At 51.2% G+C, this 15,561-nt stretch overlaps 4 protein-coding genes across 4 annotated transcripts; 3 read left to right on the forward strand and 1 right to left on the reverse strand.

Moving 5' to 3' along the window:
• Nucleotides 1-6,985: 6,985 nt before the first annotated feature.
• Nucleotides 6,986-9,784, forward strand: GMORB2_3957 (uncharacterized protein; the record flags this gene model as incomplete). The annotated part of the gene is made up of 6 exons (XM_035465933.1): nt 6,986-7,054; nt 7,334-7,570; nt 7,642-7,860; nt 7,914-8,065; nt 8,147-8,316; nt 8,385-9,784. The coding sequence occupies 6 exons, from the start codon at nt 6,986-6,988 to the stop codon at nt 9,782-9,784; spliced, it is 2,247 nt and encodes a 748-aa protein (XP_035323770.1).
• A 553-nt stretch (nt 9,785-10,337) lies between these two features.
• GMORB2_3958 (large subunit ribosomal protein L36) lies at nt 10,338-10,753 on the forward strand (the record flags this gene model as incomplete). The annotated part of the gene is made up of 2 exons (XM_035465934.1): nt 10,338-10,568; nt 10,664-10,753. 2 exons carry the CDS (start codon nt 10,338-10,340, stop codon nt 10,751-10,753), a joined length of 321 nt encoding a protein of 106 aa, XP_035323771.1.
• Nucleotides 10,754-12,257: 1,504 nt separating this feature from the next.
• On the forward strand, nt 12,258-12,928 carry GMORB2_3959 (N-alpha-acetyltransferase 40; the record flags this gene model as incomplete). The annotated part of the gene is made up of 2 exons (XM_035465935.1): nt 12,258-12,519; nt 12,744-12,928. The coding sequence occupies 2 exons, from the start codon at nt 12,258-12,260 to the stop codon at nt 12,926-12,928; spliced, it is 447 nt and encodes a 148-aa protein (XP_035323772.1).
• Nucleotides 12,929-13,389: 461 nt separating this feature from the next.
• Nucleotides 13,390-15,393, reverse strand: GMORB2_3960 (IMP dehydrogenase; the record flags this gene model as incomplete). The annotated part of the gene is made up of 3 exons (XM_035465936.1): nt 13,390-13,582; nt 13,703-14,648; nt 14,919-15,393. The coding sequence occupies 3 exons, from the start codon at nt 15,391-15,393 to the stop codon at nt 13,390-13,392; spliced, it is 1,614 nt and encodes a 537-aa protein (XP_035323773.1).
• Between the last annotated feature and the right edge of the window lie 168 nt (nt 15,394-15,561).

The raw sequence follows: 15,561 nt of genomic DNA on the forward strand, positions 1-15,561 counted from the left end.
CAGGAGAGGGGGCGTGTATCTGCGCATGCTGTACTCGTACATGTATCAATATCGTATGTACTCGTAGCTGTATGTGTGTGTGCGTGTGTGAGTGCCTTGTCTTTGTACGAGCTCTCGTATGAGCCATGTACTTGTACTCGACCCTCCTTACAGGGTCGTTTACTGGCGAGAAGCCTTGTCAGGGCAGTTTGATGAGTCTGGGCCAGGGAAGGGCGAGGGAGGATCCCGGAGCCCCTCCTTCTATTACTGATAATTAATGGAAAAGGGATGCGTAATACGAGTATGTACGAGTACATGTAACTCTCCGGTGTGGTCAGTATTTGTCGTTATTTCACGGAGAGAAGCTTTTGGTATTACTGGACGTTGAAGTTCAGATGCCTACTCTTACGTGTTATTATATATTCAGATAATGGGAGGTGATGAAGCAGAGTAGGGAGTGATACTCCTTAGTAACGGTTGAGATGGCTATCCACCAGTTGTGGGATGCTATCATACGATGGAAGTAGCCATGTCGTCATCCCGTAATGTAATAAACAATAGTTGGACGGAGCTAATGAGCAGCTGCTGCCTTAGCAGCACTGGTTTTGTTTTGTTGTAGTCACGAGTATTGATAGGGGAGTTTGTAGAGGGACAGAGTGGGAAGAAGACAAGAGAAGGCAAGAGAATACGGGTGAAGAGCCTTTCCCCCCCCCCTCTTGTTCTTCTCTCGTCTTCTTGTTGCTTCTTTCTTGATGGTTGTGCTACAGTGGCATGTGACGGGCAGGCGCCAGGCAGGTGGCAGGTGATGGGGCTGACTGACTGGCACCTGCCGCAAATAGCAGCAGCAGCAGCAGCATTAGCCGCTGGATTCTTCTTTTCTTCCGCTCTCTCTCTCTCTCTCTCTCTCTTCACCTAATACAGACCTGCCTACTACGAGCACAGGTTAATTACAACCAAAGAATAGAGTATCCTTATACTACGAGCATGTGAGTATTATGATGGATAGCGTCTATGGGTACCTTCTATGAGCAGCTTAGATCCGTAATGGACCCCGTAATGGACCGTTTAGTGCCATGGACCATGGACACAGTTTAAATTGTCAAATTAGTGTACCGAGCGGTACGTCGTAATAGTACCACTCTAGGCAAGAGAGTGGGCCTTGCCTCTGGACAGTAAAATTGGGCGGTCCCAAGGCTCCAGGGCTACAGGGATCCATTCCAGGGGCTAGAGCCTTGGTGACAGAAATGTGTGGGCAGTCCCTGTACACAAGACGTACATGTAATCTGTAATCTGTACATGCACGAGTATTACCGTAGTATTATTTCTGATTATTATCTGCAATACGGTTGTGATTTCAGTCTTCTTTCCCACGTTATTATTATTACTTTCTTTTCGTGGATTTCCAGTACTCGAATCCTATCGACATATCGACATCTCATATTGCCAATACTATATAATAGTATCAATACTCCTGCTTCTCACAAACTACTCTCCCTGATAAAGAATCTCCATCCACCAACACCCCCCTCCCCCCCTCCCCCTGCATTCTGTCGTGACATATGCGCATAACTTTCTTCCCTTTTCCTTTTTGTCACCACTCGCCCTTTTTCTCAGGGTTCACTGACCCACCACCGACAATTGGATCGCGTTTTAGCGCCCTTTGGCCTGCAAACCAACGACCAACGGCTGTCCATGCCACATGTTGATTGACCTTTTCTTCCTCTCTTTTGTCGCCTCGTTATTAGTCCACGTATTATTGCTACAGTACTATTACGCCGCATTACTACCCTCTACCTCCTGTCAGTCTGTATATATATCAGCAGCTCTCCGCGACGCTCTCTCTCACACTCTTCCGCCCACGGGGGTAGCGTTACGAAGGATAGGAAAATTGCCGTGCATCGTGGCTGGAATTTGGCAGTTGAGGCTAGAGTTCAGTTGCTGAGCGTCACCCGAGCCGCTTCTTTTCTTACTACATATACCACCACCACTTGTACTATGAAGGGAGAAGGAAGAGAAAAGACCAGGGGTCCGAAACTTCATGTACACTTCCTCGATACCCTGACTAATCTCACCACTCACACCGCTCTCTACCTGTTTCTTTCCTTCGCTCCTTCTCTTTCTTGGACTCTCAAACTCCTTGGCCAAGTATCATCTTCCCCTCCCCAGCATATAGTACGGGTACGCGTCCATCGTCATCAGATATTCTCTTTTCGTCATCTTCCCCTGTTTTTTTCTTCTTCTTTGCCTCCATTACTCCATTCTCCTTGAGAATCTAACAAACAAGCTCTCTTTGCATGAGACCGTGGGTCAGTGGGGGTGGTTGGTGTGTACGAGTGGGTGGCCCGTGTAAAAAAGGAGCAAGAAATAAACAGATCACATCCTCCTTGTTCCCAAGTACCGACATGCTTTGTCTGGTCAGCGCACAATAGTGGAGTAGGCCATCTACCTGGTCCGTTGGAGCCTTCCTCGGACTCTCTCTCCTTGGACATTCTTGTAATACCGAGCGGCGAGTATACTCGGAATATGTATCATGTCCATGTTCATAGCAACATGGATGGTCTCGTGGATCATGAAGTGTGTGTGTGTGTGTGTGTGTGTGGAGTTTGTTGGGACCTCGTGAAGGGGATCAACCGACAAGAAAAAAAAAGAAGAAAAACTAGAAGCGTAGTGGCGCCACGGCGCTAATTGACCAGAACGGTGATCACGAGTGTATCATGTTTTTTTTTTTTTTTTTCCTCTTCTTACTTTTCTCTTTCGTATCATTAGCCCGTGTTACAGGACCAGACATGCACGATATATATATGCGGCAGTGCGTGGCAGAGGAAGAATCATGCCACCAGAGAGAATGGGAGGGAGGAAAAAGAAGCCATCACCACTAAATGCTACACTCGACGACCCCGTCAGTCCGCTATTCAGCATGCGACTACGAGAGGTATACATAAGCTGCGTTACAAGTCTGAGAAGCCATCGTGATCATCCACTCAGACTTAGCATGCAGCTAGCAGCCATCATCACGCGCTCTCACGCGGACACTCGCATCTCACGAGCCAACCCGATAGGTCCATTTCGAGACTGTGGCCACCCCTTTTCTACCAGTGAAGACTCGACAGTCGTCGATACCAGTATACAAGTACGACAGAGCTACGAGAGGGAGAGGGAAAGAGAGAGAGTAGTAAAACGCTGCTGTATGACTCCTTCTCCATGTGCCTCGGGTTCCCCATCTTAGTGCGACAGACCAGTCAGAGTGCCACTCACACGCGGCGCAAAACCTCTTTGTTGCAACTCTGCCAACAAAATCTCGAATCCACCAGAGCGACCACCCACGCGCGCACAACATGGCCCATGCATATTCGAGGAATAATGACAACGCAAGAGCAAACTCCGTAAACAAGTAGAAAAGGAAGAAGGGGGGGTTTCCTGTACAAGTACCCATACAACTTGCTCTTAGGTCTCACACACCACTCTCGTCCAACCATCGGTCATAACGCGTTGCGTGGTCGCGGCCACCGCTTTGGAATGGGCCCCCGCGCGTATCCGTTTACTTCATTCCGGTATTAAGTATGTTTGATTTTTTTTTAAATTCTCTTCTTTTCTTGAGAGAGAACAGCGAGAGATGGTCTCGTCCAAAGTCGCGCCCCCCTCCCGGTTCACTGCCGATCATGGCAGATAGTTTTTTCCCCTTGAAAAAAAAAAAAGTTGCTACAGAGAACAGGTGATACTTCTATATATTATATATACATAATTACTCATGGCCATATTACAAGATAATGGTGGACAGTCTCTTGGACAGTAGTCTTATACCCTTCTACTCTGTATGTGTACAGATCAGGTCGTATGAATATCAAACTGCCGCCTCCTCATTCCGATAATTATGGTGAACGTTGTTGATACAATCCTCGTCATCGCGGCCCCTCTCCTACTTCTCCCGGGGCTAAGCAGGAGGAAGGACACAGGGGGCACACACACACACACACAGAGAGAGAGAGAGAGAGAGAGAGAAGGACAGAAGGACAAGCTATCAACCAGGCGAATGACAACATCACGATCCACACACCCTGGAGGGGTGTTGGCTCACAGAGAACCCCTGCCAGCTGTGATGGATGGTCCAGGATGGTCCAGGATGGGGACTAGGATGAGAGGACTGGGATCAAGGGAAAAACTCCACTCCACTCCATCCACTCCCCCCCCCCCCCTATCCCATTTCCAATGTCACCTCTTCTGTCTATCTAGCGAACACTTTTTACTCGTAGAGTCGCAGTATTATTACTACTCGGTAATGGTCGTCAAATACCAAATACCACTACAACTGCTAATACGAGTAGGCGCGCCGAGTAGCCGTGTCCAATTACCTGTATATGCTACCAAGTTGTAGTCCCCTCCCCCCCTCTTGAAAAGAAAGAAGAAGAAGAAGAAGAAAAATCGATGTTTAGTTTTGTTTCACTTTTTTCCTGAATTTGATATAGGAGGAGGGCATGAAAGTTGAGTGTTTGAGATGTGGCATAACCCTTTTTTTCTTTTCTTTTGATTCTCGGGGGGTTGGGGGTTGGGGAGGGGGAGGGGGTGGTCCTCGTATCGTATTAACCTACACCGGGCAATAGCCGTACACTAAAAGTGCTCTTGGGTTAATTACATCGGTATTATCGAATTGAAACTCCCGGTCATGGAGGGCAAAGCAAGATTGGAAATGAAAGTGCGCTTGCTAGAGTATTGCTACGGACGTCGTGGTAGTAGTAGTATGCATAAAATTACCCCTCCCCGATTCGACCCTCTCTCTCTCTCTCAGCTCCGGGGAGTAGGCAAAAGAGTATTACCTGCGACTAGCAATAATGGTCGTAGTACTACTACGCCTACGATTAAAGATGGATGCCCCATTACTCTTGTCAAGAGTACAGAAAGCGGAACAGAGCAAGTTCCCATTCGACGAATATAATAATGCCTCTTTTGTCAAATAGGCGGCTGACAAGGAACGCCTATCCGAGGGATCGTCGTATGGGTAGCCATCCATCGGGACAGAAGTACTCTTGTCATTTCGCGTAAATCCGGTACTTTTTGTTCTCTTCTTTTAGCTTGATCCATTTCTTTCTTTTCTTTCTCTCTTCAAAAGAGGGTCAGATGGCAGGGGGGGGAAAAGAATGGATGGGGGCAAGATCCTCCCTCCCCCTCCCTCCTCCCCCGTCGTCACACAGGATATTCACTTTTACATATATCTACCAAAGATACAACTCCCCTCCATCCATTCCGCCCCCCCCCCCCCCTCCTTTTCACGACTTTGCCTCTCTCACCGACTCGTAGAACAAGTTTGCCGCCGCATTGTCATACAAGCAGGAGACAGGAGCAACGCTTCCTGTCTAGACCGCATAATGATGATGTGCCGGACTCCGCTAGTGTCAATACAGGCTAACAGGTACGAGAAATATATTCGAACCCTATAACTAGACTCGTACTATGATTACTATAATACAACTGTATATTCTCGATCATGTTGAACTGCCGTACAATATTCTCCGACGATCCGCTCCTCATTTCGTTGCTGTTTTGCTTTGTCCATGCGTCCTCGTCCTCCCTCGTACGTGTAACAGTCGCCACGGCAGAGGKGRGGRKGGGGGGGGGCGGGAGGGGACGTGTGTGTGAGAGATCTCTTCTGATCGGGCCAACTGTCTTTCCCCCTTCTTCCTCTTCCTCTTCCTCTTCTTTACGCTTGCGTGTGTGCATAGACCGTGCGCCACCAATCCATGCGGCCCATCTCATCTCTCGACCATCGACCACGGGCCTGTGATGCAGCGAAGCCGAAGCTGCCACTCACTACTACCACAGTACAGTAGTACGTATGCGGGACTACTCGCCAGCTTAACAGCCAGCGGTCAAACCTCATGACATCTCATTATGTGATGGAACTACGTAGTGGCTGCATGTGTACCCGGTTACTGCGTGTTGTAACTGTAGGAAGAGGTTTATGACGATCATGGCCCCGGGGATGAGGGGGAGGTATGATGAGATGAGGGGCACCACCGTCGATTATGGGTGGCGTGATGAATAGACTTTTTTTTTTTCCACTTCCGTCTTCTATCGTTGCCTTTCTCTCTCTCTCTCTCTCTCTCTCTCTGTGCTCTAGCTCTCCTCTTTGGACTGGCGTTATTTTCCTCCTTGTTTCTCTATTCCCTTTATACTGGCAGGAATTACGTGCTGAGGAATATCTGTCATGGGATCTTGGCTGGCATGCCAGACAGAGCCGTTTGTGTCGCGTGGTTGCTGATGGTGCCACACACACACACACACCTCTGCAGATAAAAACCCCTCTTTACGTCCCAGCTAATCCAATGAGGAAAAGTGTGCGCGGCGTGGCGTACGTCACATGTCTGATCTGGACATCACAGCTCTGCGCGCGTGTGTGTGTATTATGTGCAGATGGACGGACAATAAAAGTGGCTGCTGGTTGGTTGGTGGTATATCACGACCATCATGTACCATCGCGAGTTGAGGCTATTTTAGCTACCGAGTAGTAGCAGCAGAGAGAGTGATAGTAGTAGTAATGGTGGTGGTATAATAGTAGTAGCAATAGTAGCAATAGTAGCAATAGTAGCAATAGTAGTGATAGCGATAGTAGTAACAGTAGTACTGATACAGTAATGCTGATACAGTAGACGTGAGAGCATGTCCTGCAGATAAACGTCCAGGACAATGATAGATAGTGCTGGACACTATAAATATGCCATCTACAAAACTTCTTCGTGGGATGAATGGAACAGACATATTCTCGCACGAAGGGATTGAGACTGTTCGACCGTCTAAATATGGTAGCAATATAGAAACACCTGATAATAAACATGACAAAGATTCACTACTATCTGATATACCAATTCCCTTGAAAGTACGCAGCACTTCTGCTCTTTCTGCTTGCTGGTAAACGTGTTAGATATACCTCCTTCTCGCCCAATCGGTTGCACCTGCCTGGCGTACCAGATAACTACTGGCATGCCTCTCGCTTTCCCTTGAGCGCGTTGACTGGATGGAGGTTACTGAAATAGGCTGGAGACCTGCCTCAGCGCGCACCTTGCCGTCCAACAGCGATTCCAAAGTTAGCAGTCGTATACAGTCACCCGTTCGCGTCCCATCTGCATACAATCCTCTTCCTCTTCCCTCTCCTCTTCCTCTTCCCTCTCCTCTTCCTCTTCCCTCTCCTCTTCCTCTTCCCTCTCCTCTCTGCCTGCCCCTTCTCAAGACTCGAACTTGTTTGCATACTTAACTTGCGTTCACGACCATCCCTAGAAACCGGAAGAACAAACACACCCCTAACACCCTTTGTCCTGTTCACCTTTCTTGGACTCATCCACTCCACTAACCCAACCACTCCAAGATGCCTCCCAAGCCTCATCACCCGAAGCCTGGGAAGAAGCATCACCGTCAAGGACCCCAGGCTCGTGGAAACAAGGGCCCTCTCGCTGTCGCCGTCTTCCATCCGAAGGTCACGTCCTTCACCCTCAGCGAGTACCTGGAAAAGTGGCTCGAGATCCACGATGCCATGTCCAACAAGCCTGCTCATGTTGGTGGCTACGTTGGCCCCGCCGGACTCAGGACGCGGCATTTCACTCAGGTGAGAGAGTCATGATGGTTCTCACTCAGGTGCTCTGTCTGACCCGTGCTTCCCCCCTTCTCTTCTCAAAGGATACCTTGCTCTTCTCCTCTCGCGACTACCTAGACCAGACCGAGGAACGTCGCGTCGCATCCGGCAAAACTGCCTGGTCCAGAGGTCTTTCCGGGCTGCTCTCGATTGACGATATTGCCGCTCCCCTGACCGAGGCCTTCTTCAGCAGCGGATTGCAGAGTGTCCGTCAACTTGCAGCCACCTCGACTCATGTATGGGGCATCATAGCAGGCAATGCTGTATGTGACGTCTTCTAGCCGCGTCGCCGTCACAATGCTCACTGCCAATCCAGAAAATTTGGGGCTTCTCCTCTGGGATGCTCGAGTCCGATGTCCGAAGTAACATCTTTCTGGTCGTGAATCCCGAGTACACCGTCGGCGACATGATCGAGGCGAGAGATCAGGATCCCATGGGTCACCGTTCCTGGAACAAGGTCGCCACCTAGTGGGACGCTGCCCTAAGCCACGAGACCGGACTCTACGATGACATCGCCAACGCGAGGGCAGCCATATCGTCCGAAAATAGCATCCTGCAGGACGAGTACGCTCACAAGCTTGGAGATGAGACCATGGAAATGATTGGGTACCTGAACGATGAAGTCAATATTTGGCCCAAGCGTCAGATTATGCGCGGCTCTGGCGAGGAGAAGTTCCAGATTGCTCACGAGATTCTGGCTCAGCGTCTACAAGACATGCGTAGGTGTTCCGTCAAGGCCAGCGGGGGAGCGGGGGCGTATCGGATGCTTACATCTCTCCCGTCATAGTCCGGAATATCTTCGCATTCCACCAGAGCATCAGAGTGCTCCATTTCGACAAGACGCCCTTTCTGGACAGACGCCTTCTCGCCGTCATCCTCCGTGGCTGCCCCAACGTCACTGCCCTCGGCGTCTACGACTGCCCGCTCATCCACTTCGGAGACGTCATCTGCCTCCTGGACCTCATCTGGGATGTGAACAGGATACGGGTCGCACAGAAGAGGTCCACCATCACCTCGTTTGATTTCTTCCCCTGCTTTGAACGTGGCATGCCCTTTGACCATCCCTCAGCCGCCACGTATGGCCTCAGCTGGATTCCTATGACGTGTGAAGTGTCCCAGAGGGGGCTCTACGTCATCATCCTAAAGGCATTCATGAAGGCCCACCAGATGAAGCTTGATTCCCTCTTCGGCGAGCACCAAGCGTTGAGGGAATACCTGCTCCGCGTTCCCAACCTGCCGTTCAGTGTTCCCATGTTCCTCGACGCTCTATACCGACTTGTGAAGCTCCCCAAGACCAGGGGCCGTCCGCACAAGGACGAAGGGGAGATTATATCCGACCTCCTGAAGCCAATACGCCTCGACTTCAGCAGGGGCTTGGCAGATGACTGTCCGGACCTTCACCCTTCCAAGGTGGACCGAGACCGTCTCTTCTGTGTTTCCTGCGGCTACGAGATGCTGCAGGACTTCTTCACGCCGCCTGCGGTCGAAACCGTCCAGTCGGAACGCCTTTGCGCTGGGTGCCTCCTCCAGAGCCGTCTTGATGGGGAACAGCACCGGCAGAAGAAGGCCAAGCGGGAGTGCTTGGATGGCCTGTTCCCAGACCACGACCCCATGCAGTTCAACCAGGACGCCCCGATACCAAAGGGTGGCGCAGCTGCCACTGTCATCCGTCTCAGATCGGCCCGATCTGAGATGCTGAACCCGGCCCTTCCCCTCTGTCTCCCGCATATCCTGAATGACGGCGGTGCGCGGCCGCAGCCGAGGCCACTTGTCCGGAACAAGAAAGCCCATGGAGACTCACTCAGGGGCCTCCCCGATCTCGACAACCTGCTGTCTGCGAATGAGTCCAGGGTAGTACGTTGGATGGACTTTAAGGCCAACTGCCGTCGTGTCGACGCCTTTGCCTGCGCTTCCTGGTTGGCCATAGACCAGAGGTGCGGACAGAGCGACCGGTCTACAATTAAGCGTATCCGGGAGATCATACCGCTAGGTAAGCCTAACCATTGGGAGGAGCTGCAGTTCCGGAAGCACGGATGCTTTACGGAGAGCTACACGTTTCCCGAGGCCCTGCACCGTCATCTGGAGCTGGTCAGCAAGGGCTGGCTGCCCGGCGGCTCCCCCGCCAAGGTTGTTGGCAAGAGTCGTGTGGAGACGTATAACAAGAATAAAGGAAAGAATTTCTGGTAGTTGGACAGGACCGAAGGGGGTTGTCCCGATACTGCCATGTATATATATTATGGTGAGGATGGACAGGAGAGGTTTATTCTGTTTAGTTGAAATTCCTACTTTTCAATTCTCGTCTCCGCGCTCGCTAGAAGCAAGATAGTAAAAGTTTCTCTCTACATTTTTTAGAGAAGAGGTTTTCTTCTTTTTCTTCTCCTCATTCTGAATGAAAATGAATAAGAATAGAGCAATGGATTCAAGTAAAGAGATATATTGTTGAGATGAGAAGAAGTTACAGCGATGTGCAACCGGGTAAGTAAACAGCAGTATAGTCACGTGACAAGGTGGTCCCCTGTCTCGAGAAGCTGGGAAATAATCCCGTAATCTTTTCCCGACATCAACCGCAAGACGACCAGACCCGAGACCCAAGACCCCCGAGCCGACGACTCAACGAACGGAACGAAACGAACGAGGCCCCGCACGCCACGGGATCGGGGAGAAGAATAAGAAAGACGAAGAAGGAGGATAAGGATACGGAAGAGAGCAGTGTCCATCCTCAACAAGAGCAGACGAAGCAATGTCATCATTCATCAGGACACTGTCGCTCCGGGCTCCGGCGATGATGACGACCCGGGCCATGGGCATCTTCAATCGGACGGCGGGTCTGGGCGGTCTCGGCGCTTCCACTGCTCCCGTCCAGGCTGGCTCGATGCAGACGACGACGACGACGTTTGGAGGCGCGGTGATGCAGCAGGTCAGGGGGATGAAGGTTCACAGCTCTGTCAAGAAGCGCTGCGAACATTGCAAGGTGGGTGTTTTATTGGGAGGGGGAGGTTCGACGGGATGGAGGGCTTGGCTTGAACTTGATTGAATGGATCTTGATCCGACTCTGACTGTGAACAGGTTGTTCGACGAAAGGGTGGGAAGAGGCATAATGGGTATCTCTACATCATTTGCAAGTCGAACCCTAGACATAAACAGCGACAGGGTTAGGGATGGTGTGTGCAGGTGGGCAGGGCAGGATGTTGTGAGTGAGTGTGTGTCATTATCATATAGAAGGGGAGGAACTGTACAATGTAATATTACAAGTTGTATCAAGAAATCATCTGGCTCTTTTTTCTTCTTTTTCCTTTTTTTTTTTTTATACAACGCTGAAAAGAATGGATAGATGAGAAAGAAATGAAGAATTGTCCAAAGCCAGTATTATAAACCGCTTATATACTTTTCCATGGTTTCCCATTCTGTCTTACCTGTTGATAGAAGGTAGCGGATGTGTGACTGCGCTCATGTCAGGATGGTCTAGACGATGATGATGATGACGACGAGTAGTAAAACGGGAAGGGGGGAGGGAAGAGAGAACACACGATATCGGAAACAGCCCTGTGTCGCTCAAACTCGTCGCGGGCATATCGAGCCGACTCTGCACGCGTGGTGGCATCGCTGATACGTCTTGTCCCGCGGATGATGGTCCTGTAGAGTGACAGGGCGCGTTGACGTTGGAGGAACTGGCAGGCAGGCAGGACATCAGCATGGAATTTCCTTTTTTTTTCTATTCCGTTCCAATCCTGATGTCTTTTCTTTCTCTCTTCTTTTTGTTTGTTTTTCTCAAAAAAATCATCTTCTTCTCTTTTTCTTCTTCCCCCTTCTGCATGACAGGAAAGAAGAACAAAAACAAACATACGTGGTCAAGGCTCAGAGCGCTGTTGATACGCGTCCTTCGTTGGGTGGCATATCGTCGGAGGAGAGGCATGTGTGTGCGTGTGTGTGCGTGTGCGTGTGTGTTGAAGTCAAGACGAGGTTCAGGACGTAGGTCAGGAATGCAGATCCAGACGTTCCAAAATCAAGAAAGCAGTGTTGTATTCAATACGGTTTATTTCCTTTTCTTCTTTGGAATTGGAAGTACGGATGAAGTGATGTCAGGAAAGAGTAAGAGATGGATGGATTTGAGCGGGGAATTCTCGGCTAATTAATTTTCACTCTGAAAGTACTCGTACATTTTAATATTTTTCTAGACATCATAATTCTGCTTGTCAACGCACATTCTATATTAGGTGTTGAGAGGAGGAGGAGGAGAAGAAGAAGAAGAAAAGACAGCTTTCATTTTCTGGTATTGAAGAGAAAAGGAAAAGAAAAGAAGGAAAAAGAAAACAGAAAATGTCCTTGAGAAAGTCCCAGTCACAGACGCAATCGGCGGAAAAGGTAATCCAGCATGTGAATACCGTGTCGGACGAGATATTTGTAAGGGAGTACCTAGGACAGAGGTGAGAAGATCCGTTGCTTATCCCATTCACCAAATTGGTTTTGGTTTCTTTTCCATTTTTGTTTCTTTTATTTTCCCAATTCTTATTCTTTCTTCCCTTCCCCCGTCCCCCTTCCCCTCGTCTTTGTGTGGTTCGTTTGACCACCGCTAACGTGCGTGACACCAAGTGACGATGAGTGGACACGCTGGACGCACGCCGGGGAGACCTACACCCTGTCACTCACCTCCCCCGGAAACATGAACCCGTCCGACCTGGCAGAGTGCTTCTCTGTAGTCGACGACATGAGCGGGCCGGACTACCGAGCTTCGTCTGTGGGCTGGCATCCCGACGGGAAGATGGAGGAGATGGCCAGTCCAGAGCTGCGGTATATCCTCGTCAGGGCTGCCTGCACGACAGATGCGGTTGCAGGTGCAGAGGCAGGCGAAGAGGCAGAGGCAGCTTCATCGCCAGCAGGCTCGATCCAAGGCTTCACTTCTCTCATGCCTACGTTTGAAGATGGTCTGCCGGTGCTGTACTGCTATGAATTGCAGTTACGGAAGTCATTACAGGGGTGTGTCTTCTCTCTCTCTCTCTCTCTCTCTTCTTCCCTTTCTTCTCCTCCTCTCCAATATACACGAGCAACTGACAAGAAGAAAAAAACAAAAACGAAAGCGCCGGTCTCGGTCGTCGACTGATGAACCTCGTCGTGACAGCCGCGGAGAATATCCCCTCCATACAGAAAGTCATGCTGACGTGCTTCGTCGCCAACGAGGCGGCACGCGCATTCTATCGGAAGATGGGCTTCGACGTCGACGTGTCTTCGCCCCGGGAGAGGAAGTTGCGTAGTGGGAAGAGGAGTACGGCCGAGTATGTGATACTGTCCAGGTCGGTCGTCGCACGCAAGCGTAGTTCTAAAGTCCCAGATTAGCACAAATCTATATATATATATATATATTCATATTCACAGCAACACCAAGATAACACGCAAGACCAAGACAGAACAGGACAGAGACAGCACTTTTGACATGACCGCTGGTGTTTCATGAGTTGTGGCCGCGAGACCTCTTGTATTCTTTACTTGGGCGGTTTTTACCTCCCCGTCATCTCGTGCGTTTTATGTAGACCAATACCGAAAAACAAAGAATACGCCGCCCACGATGTATAGGTGTAAAAGAAACCGAAAAAAAAAACTCCTGTGTCCGTTTCACGTCATTTCCCTAGTCCGTCGATACATCAAAAGACATCCATCATTTCTTATGTTGTTCCGTTTTCTTCGTATCGGGGTTTCGCCCTTTCCCCATGATCCCCATTTTTGTCTTGTCCCTTCTTCCCTTTAGCATTGATCCCAATGTAGTCCCTTGTTCTGTCCCTAAACCGGCCTGCATCCCCTCAGGCGTAGAGCTTCTTCTCGTAAGACTCCATGTTGACGTTACCCTCCATCTGGGCGGAAGAGGTACGCAGCTCGAAGCGGAGGGTGGAGTTGGCCGCGCTCTCATGCAGGAGTTGCAGGCTGGTCATGCCGCAATCCTGAAGGGAGTGCTTGAGACCGGCGGCCAGGTAGGGGACGAACTTGTTGATGGAACTAGAAGGGTCAGATTAGCATACGGGGACAGAGAAGGGGTGGGCGTGAGGGAGATGGAGAGGGTAAGGGCAAGGAGAGGACGGAGGCAGAGAGGATGACATAGAGAGAGAAGAGACGTACCCCCTGTGAGCCACGGCACCCGAGACACCCTGGGCGACCAGGACGCTGTCACCCTCGGAAAAGTAGCGGGCGGTGCCGGCGTTGCTGGCCTGGCTGTCCTTCTTGCCACCGCCGGCCTTCTTGTCCTGCATGGCGTCGATGCTGCCCATGCCGCGGTAGGCCTTGACGAGCTTGCCCTCGCGCGAGACGAAAGAGGTTCCGGGGGACTCGGTGGTGCCGGCCAGCAGACCGCCCATCATGATGGTGGAGGCGCCAAGGGCGAGGCCCTTGACGATGTGACCGACGTTCTGGATGCCACCGTCGGCGATGCAGGGGACGCCGAAGCGGGCGGCGAAGGAGCTGACGCTGTAGACGGCGGCGGCCTGGGGGCGGCCCACGGCCATGACCTCTTGGGTGATGCAGGCCGAGCCGGAGCCCATGCCGATGCGGAGTCCGTCGACGCCGGCGGCGATCAGGGACGCCGCCTGCTCGCGCGTCACCACGTTGCCGCCGATCACGTCGAGGCCGGGGTACTCAGCCTTGATGTACCGGACCATATCGATCTGGTACATGCTGTTGCCCTGGGAGCTGTCGAGGACGACAATGTCGAGCCCGGCATCGACCAGCTTGCGCAGACGCTCCTTGTCCTCGGGGCGGGTGCCGATGGCAGCGGCGCAGATGAGCTGCTTGCTGTCTGGCAGCTTCGACGCCAGCGGAAAGTGCTGGTTCTTTGTCAGGTCGGAGCGGGAGATCATGGACACCAGATTGAAGTCCTTGTCGACGATCGGCAGCTTGCCCTTCCTGGACTGGGCCAGCAGCCGGTTGGCCTCGACCAGCGTGACGCCGTCCGACGCCGTCACGAGGTCCGTCACCATGACCTTGGAGATAGGCACCGACAGGTCATCGACGAACTGGATGTCGCGGTACGTGACGATACCCAGAAGCTTGGAACCGAGCTTGCCGTCCTCTGTTTGTTCAGGTTTCACGTGTCAGCACCTTCTTGTGTCCATTCCAACCCGACCCAACACGAAATGCGTATGAAAGAAAAAAGGAGAAAGTTCAGATCCCAAGTGTGTAATCATAACCAAAGGTAGTCCTCATGAAGTATAGTCTATACAGTGGAACGAAAGTTATATATATAAAAAGTGTTTAATCATGTGAAACACTTGGGATTCATAAAGAGCAACGCACAAAAAGAAGAAAAAAGTCAAGAAAGAAGAAGAAGAAACAGACTCACCAGTAACGGGGAACCCTCCAAATCCCCACTTCTCCTTGAGAGCCCTGGCATCGGCAACCGTGACGTCGCGACCGATGACGACGGGTTCGACGATGAAGCCGTTCTCGTACCTCTTGACCTTGCGCACCATGTCGGCCTGGTCGTCGGGCGAGCAGTTGTGGTGGATGACGCCCAGGCCGCCCTGGAGGGCCATGTGGATGGCCATGTCCTGCTCCGTGACCGTGTCCATGGGTGACGAGACGAAGGGCGTCTTGAGCGTGATGCGCTTCGTCACGGGGGAGTCGAGGGCCACCTCCGACGCGGGGAAGCCAATGTATCCGGGCAGGAGGAGGAAGTCGTTGTACGTCAGGCCGCCGTGCTTGGCGGTATCCATGAGCTCGGGGAGGCCAAGTCCGTCCAAGGACTCGTACTCCTTGAGAGCATCAAGGGCCTTGGTGTGATCCATCACCTTGGCCGCTCCGTTGAATGCAGCCATCTCGATCGGGGGGATGGTAGGTGGGAGGGAGGTTAAGAAGAAAGAGAGGAAAGGGTTTTCGAGGTTGAAGGACTCTTCAAAAAAAGCAGTCGAGAAGTGTCTTGTTCTCTTCCGTTCTTCTGTCTTCGAGAAGAGATGATGATAGATAAAACTATTCGATAATGAAAC

This window comes from Geosmithia morbida (assembly GCF_012550715.1).
Source record: "Geosmithia morbida isolate 1262 chromosome Unknown scaffold_2, whole genome shotgun sequence".
Classification (NCBI taxonomy): Eukaryota; Fungi; Ascomycota; class Sordariomycetes; order Hypocreales; family Bionectriaceae; genus Geosmithia; species Geosmithia morbida.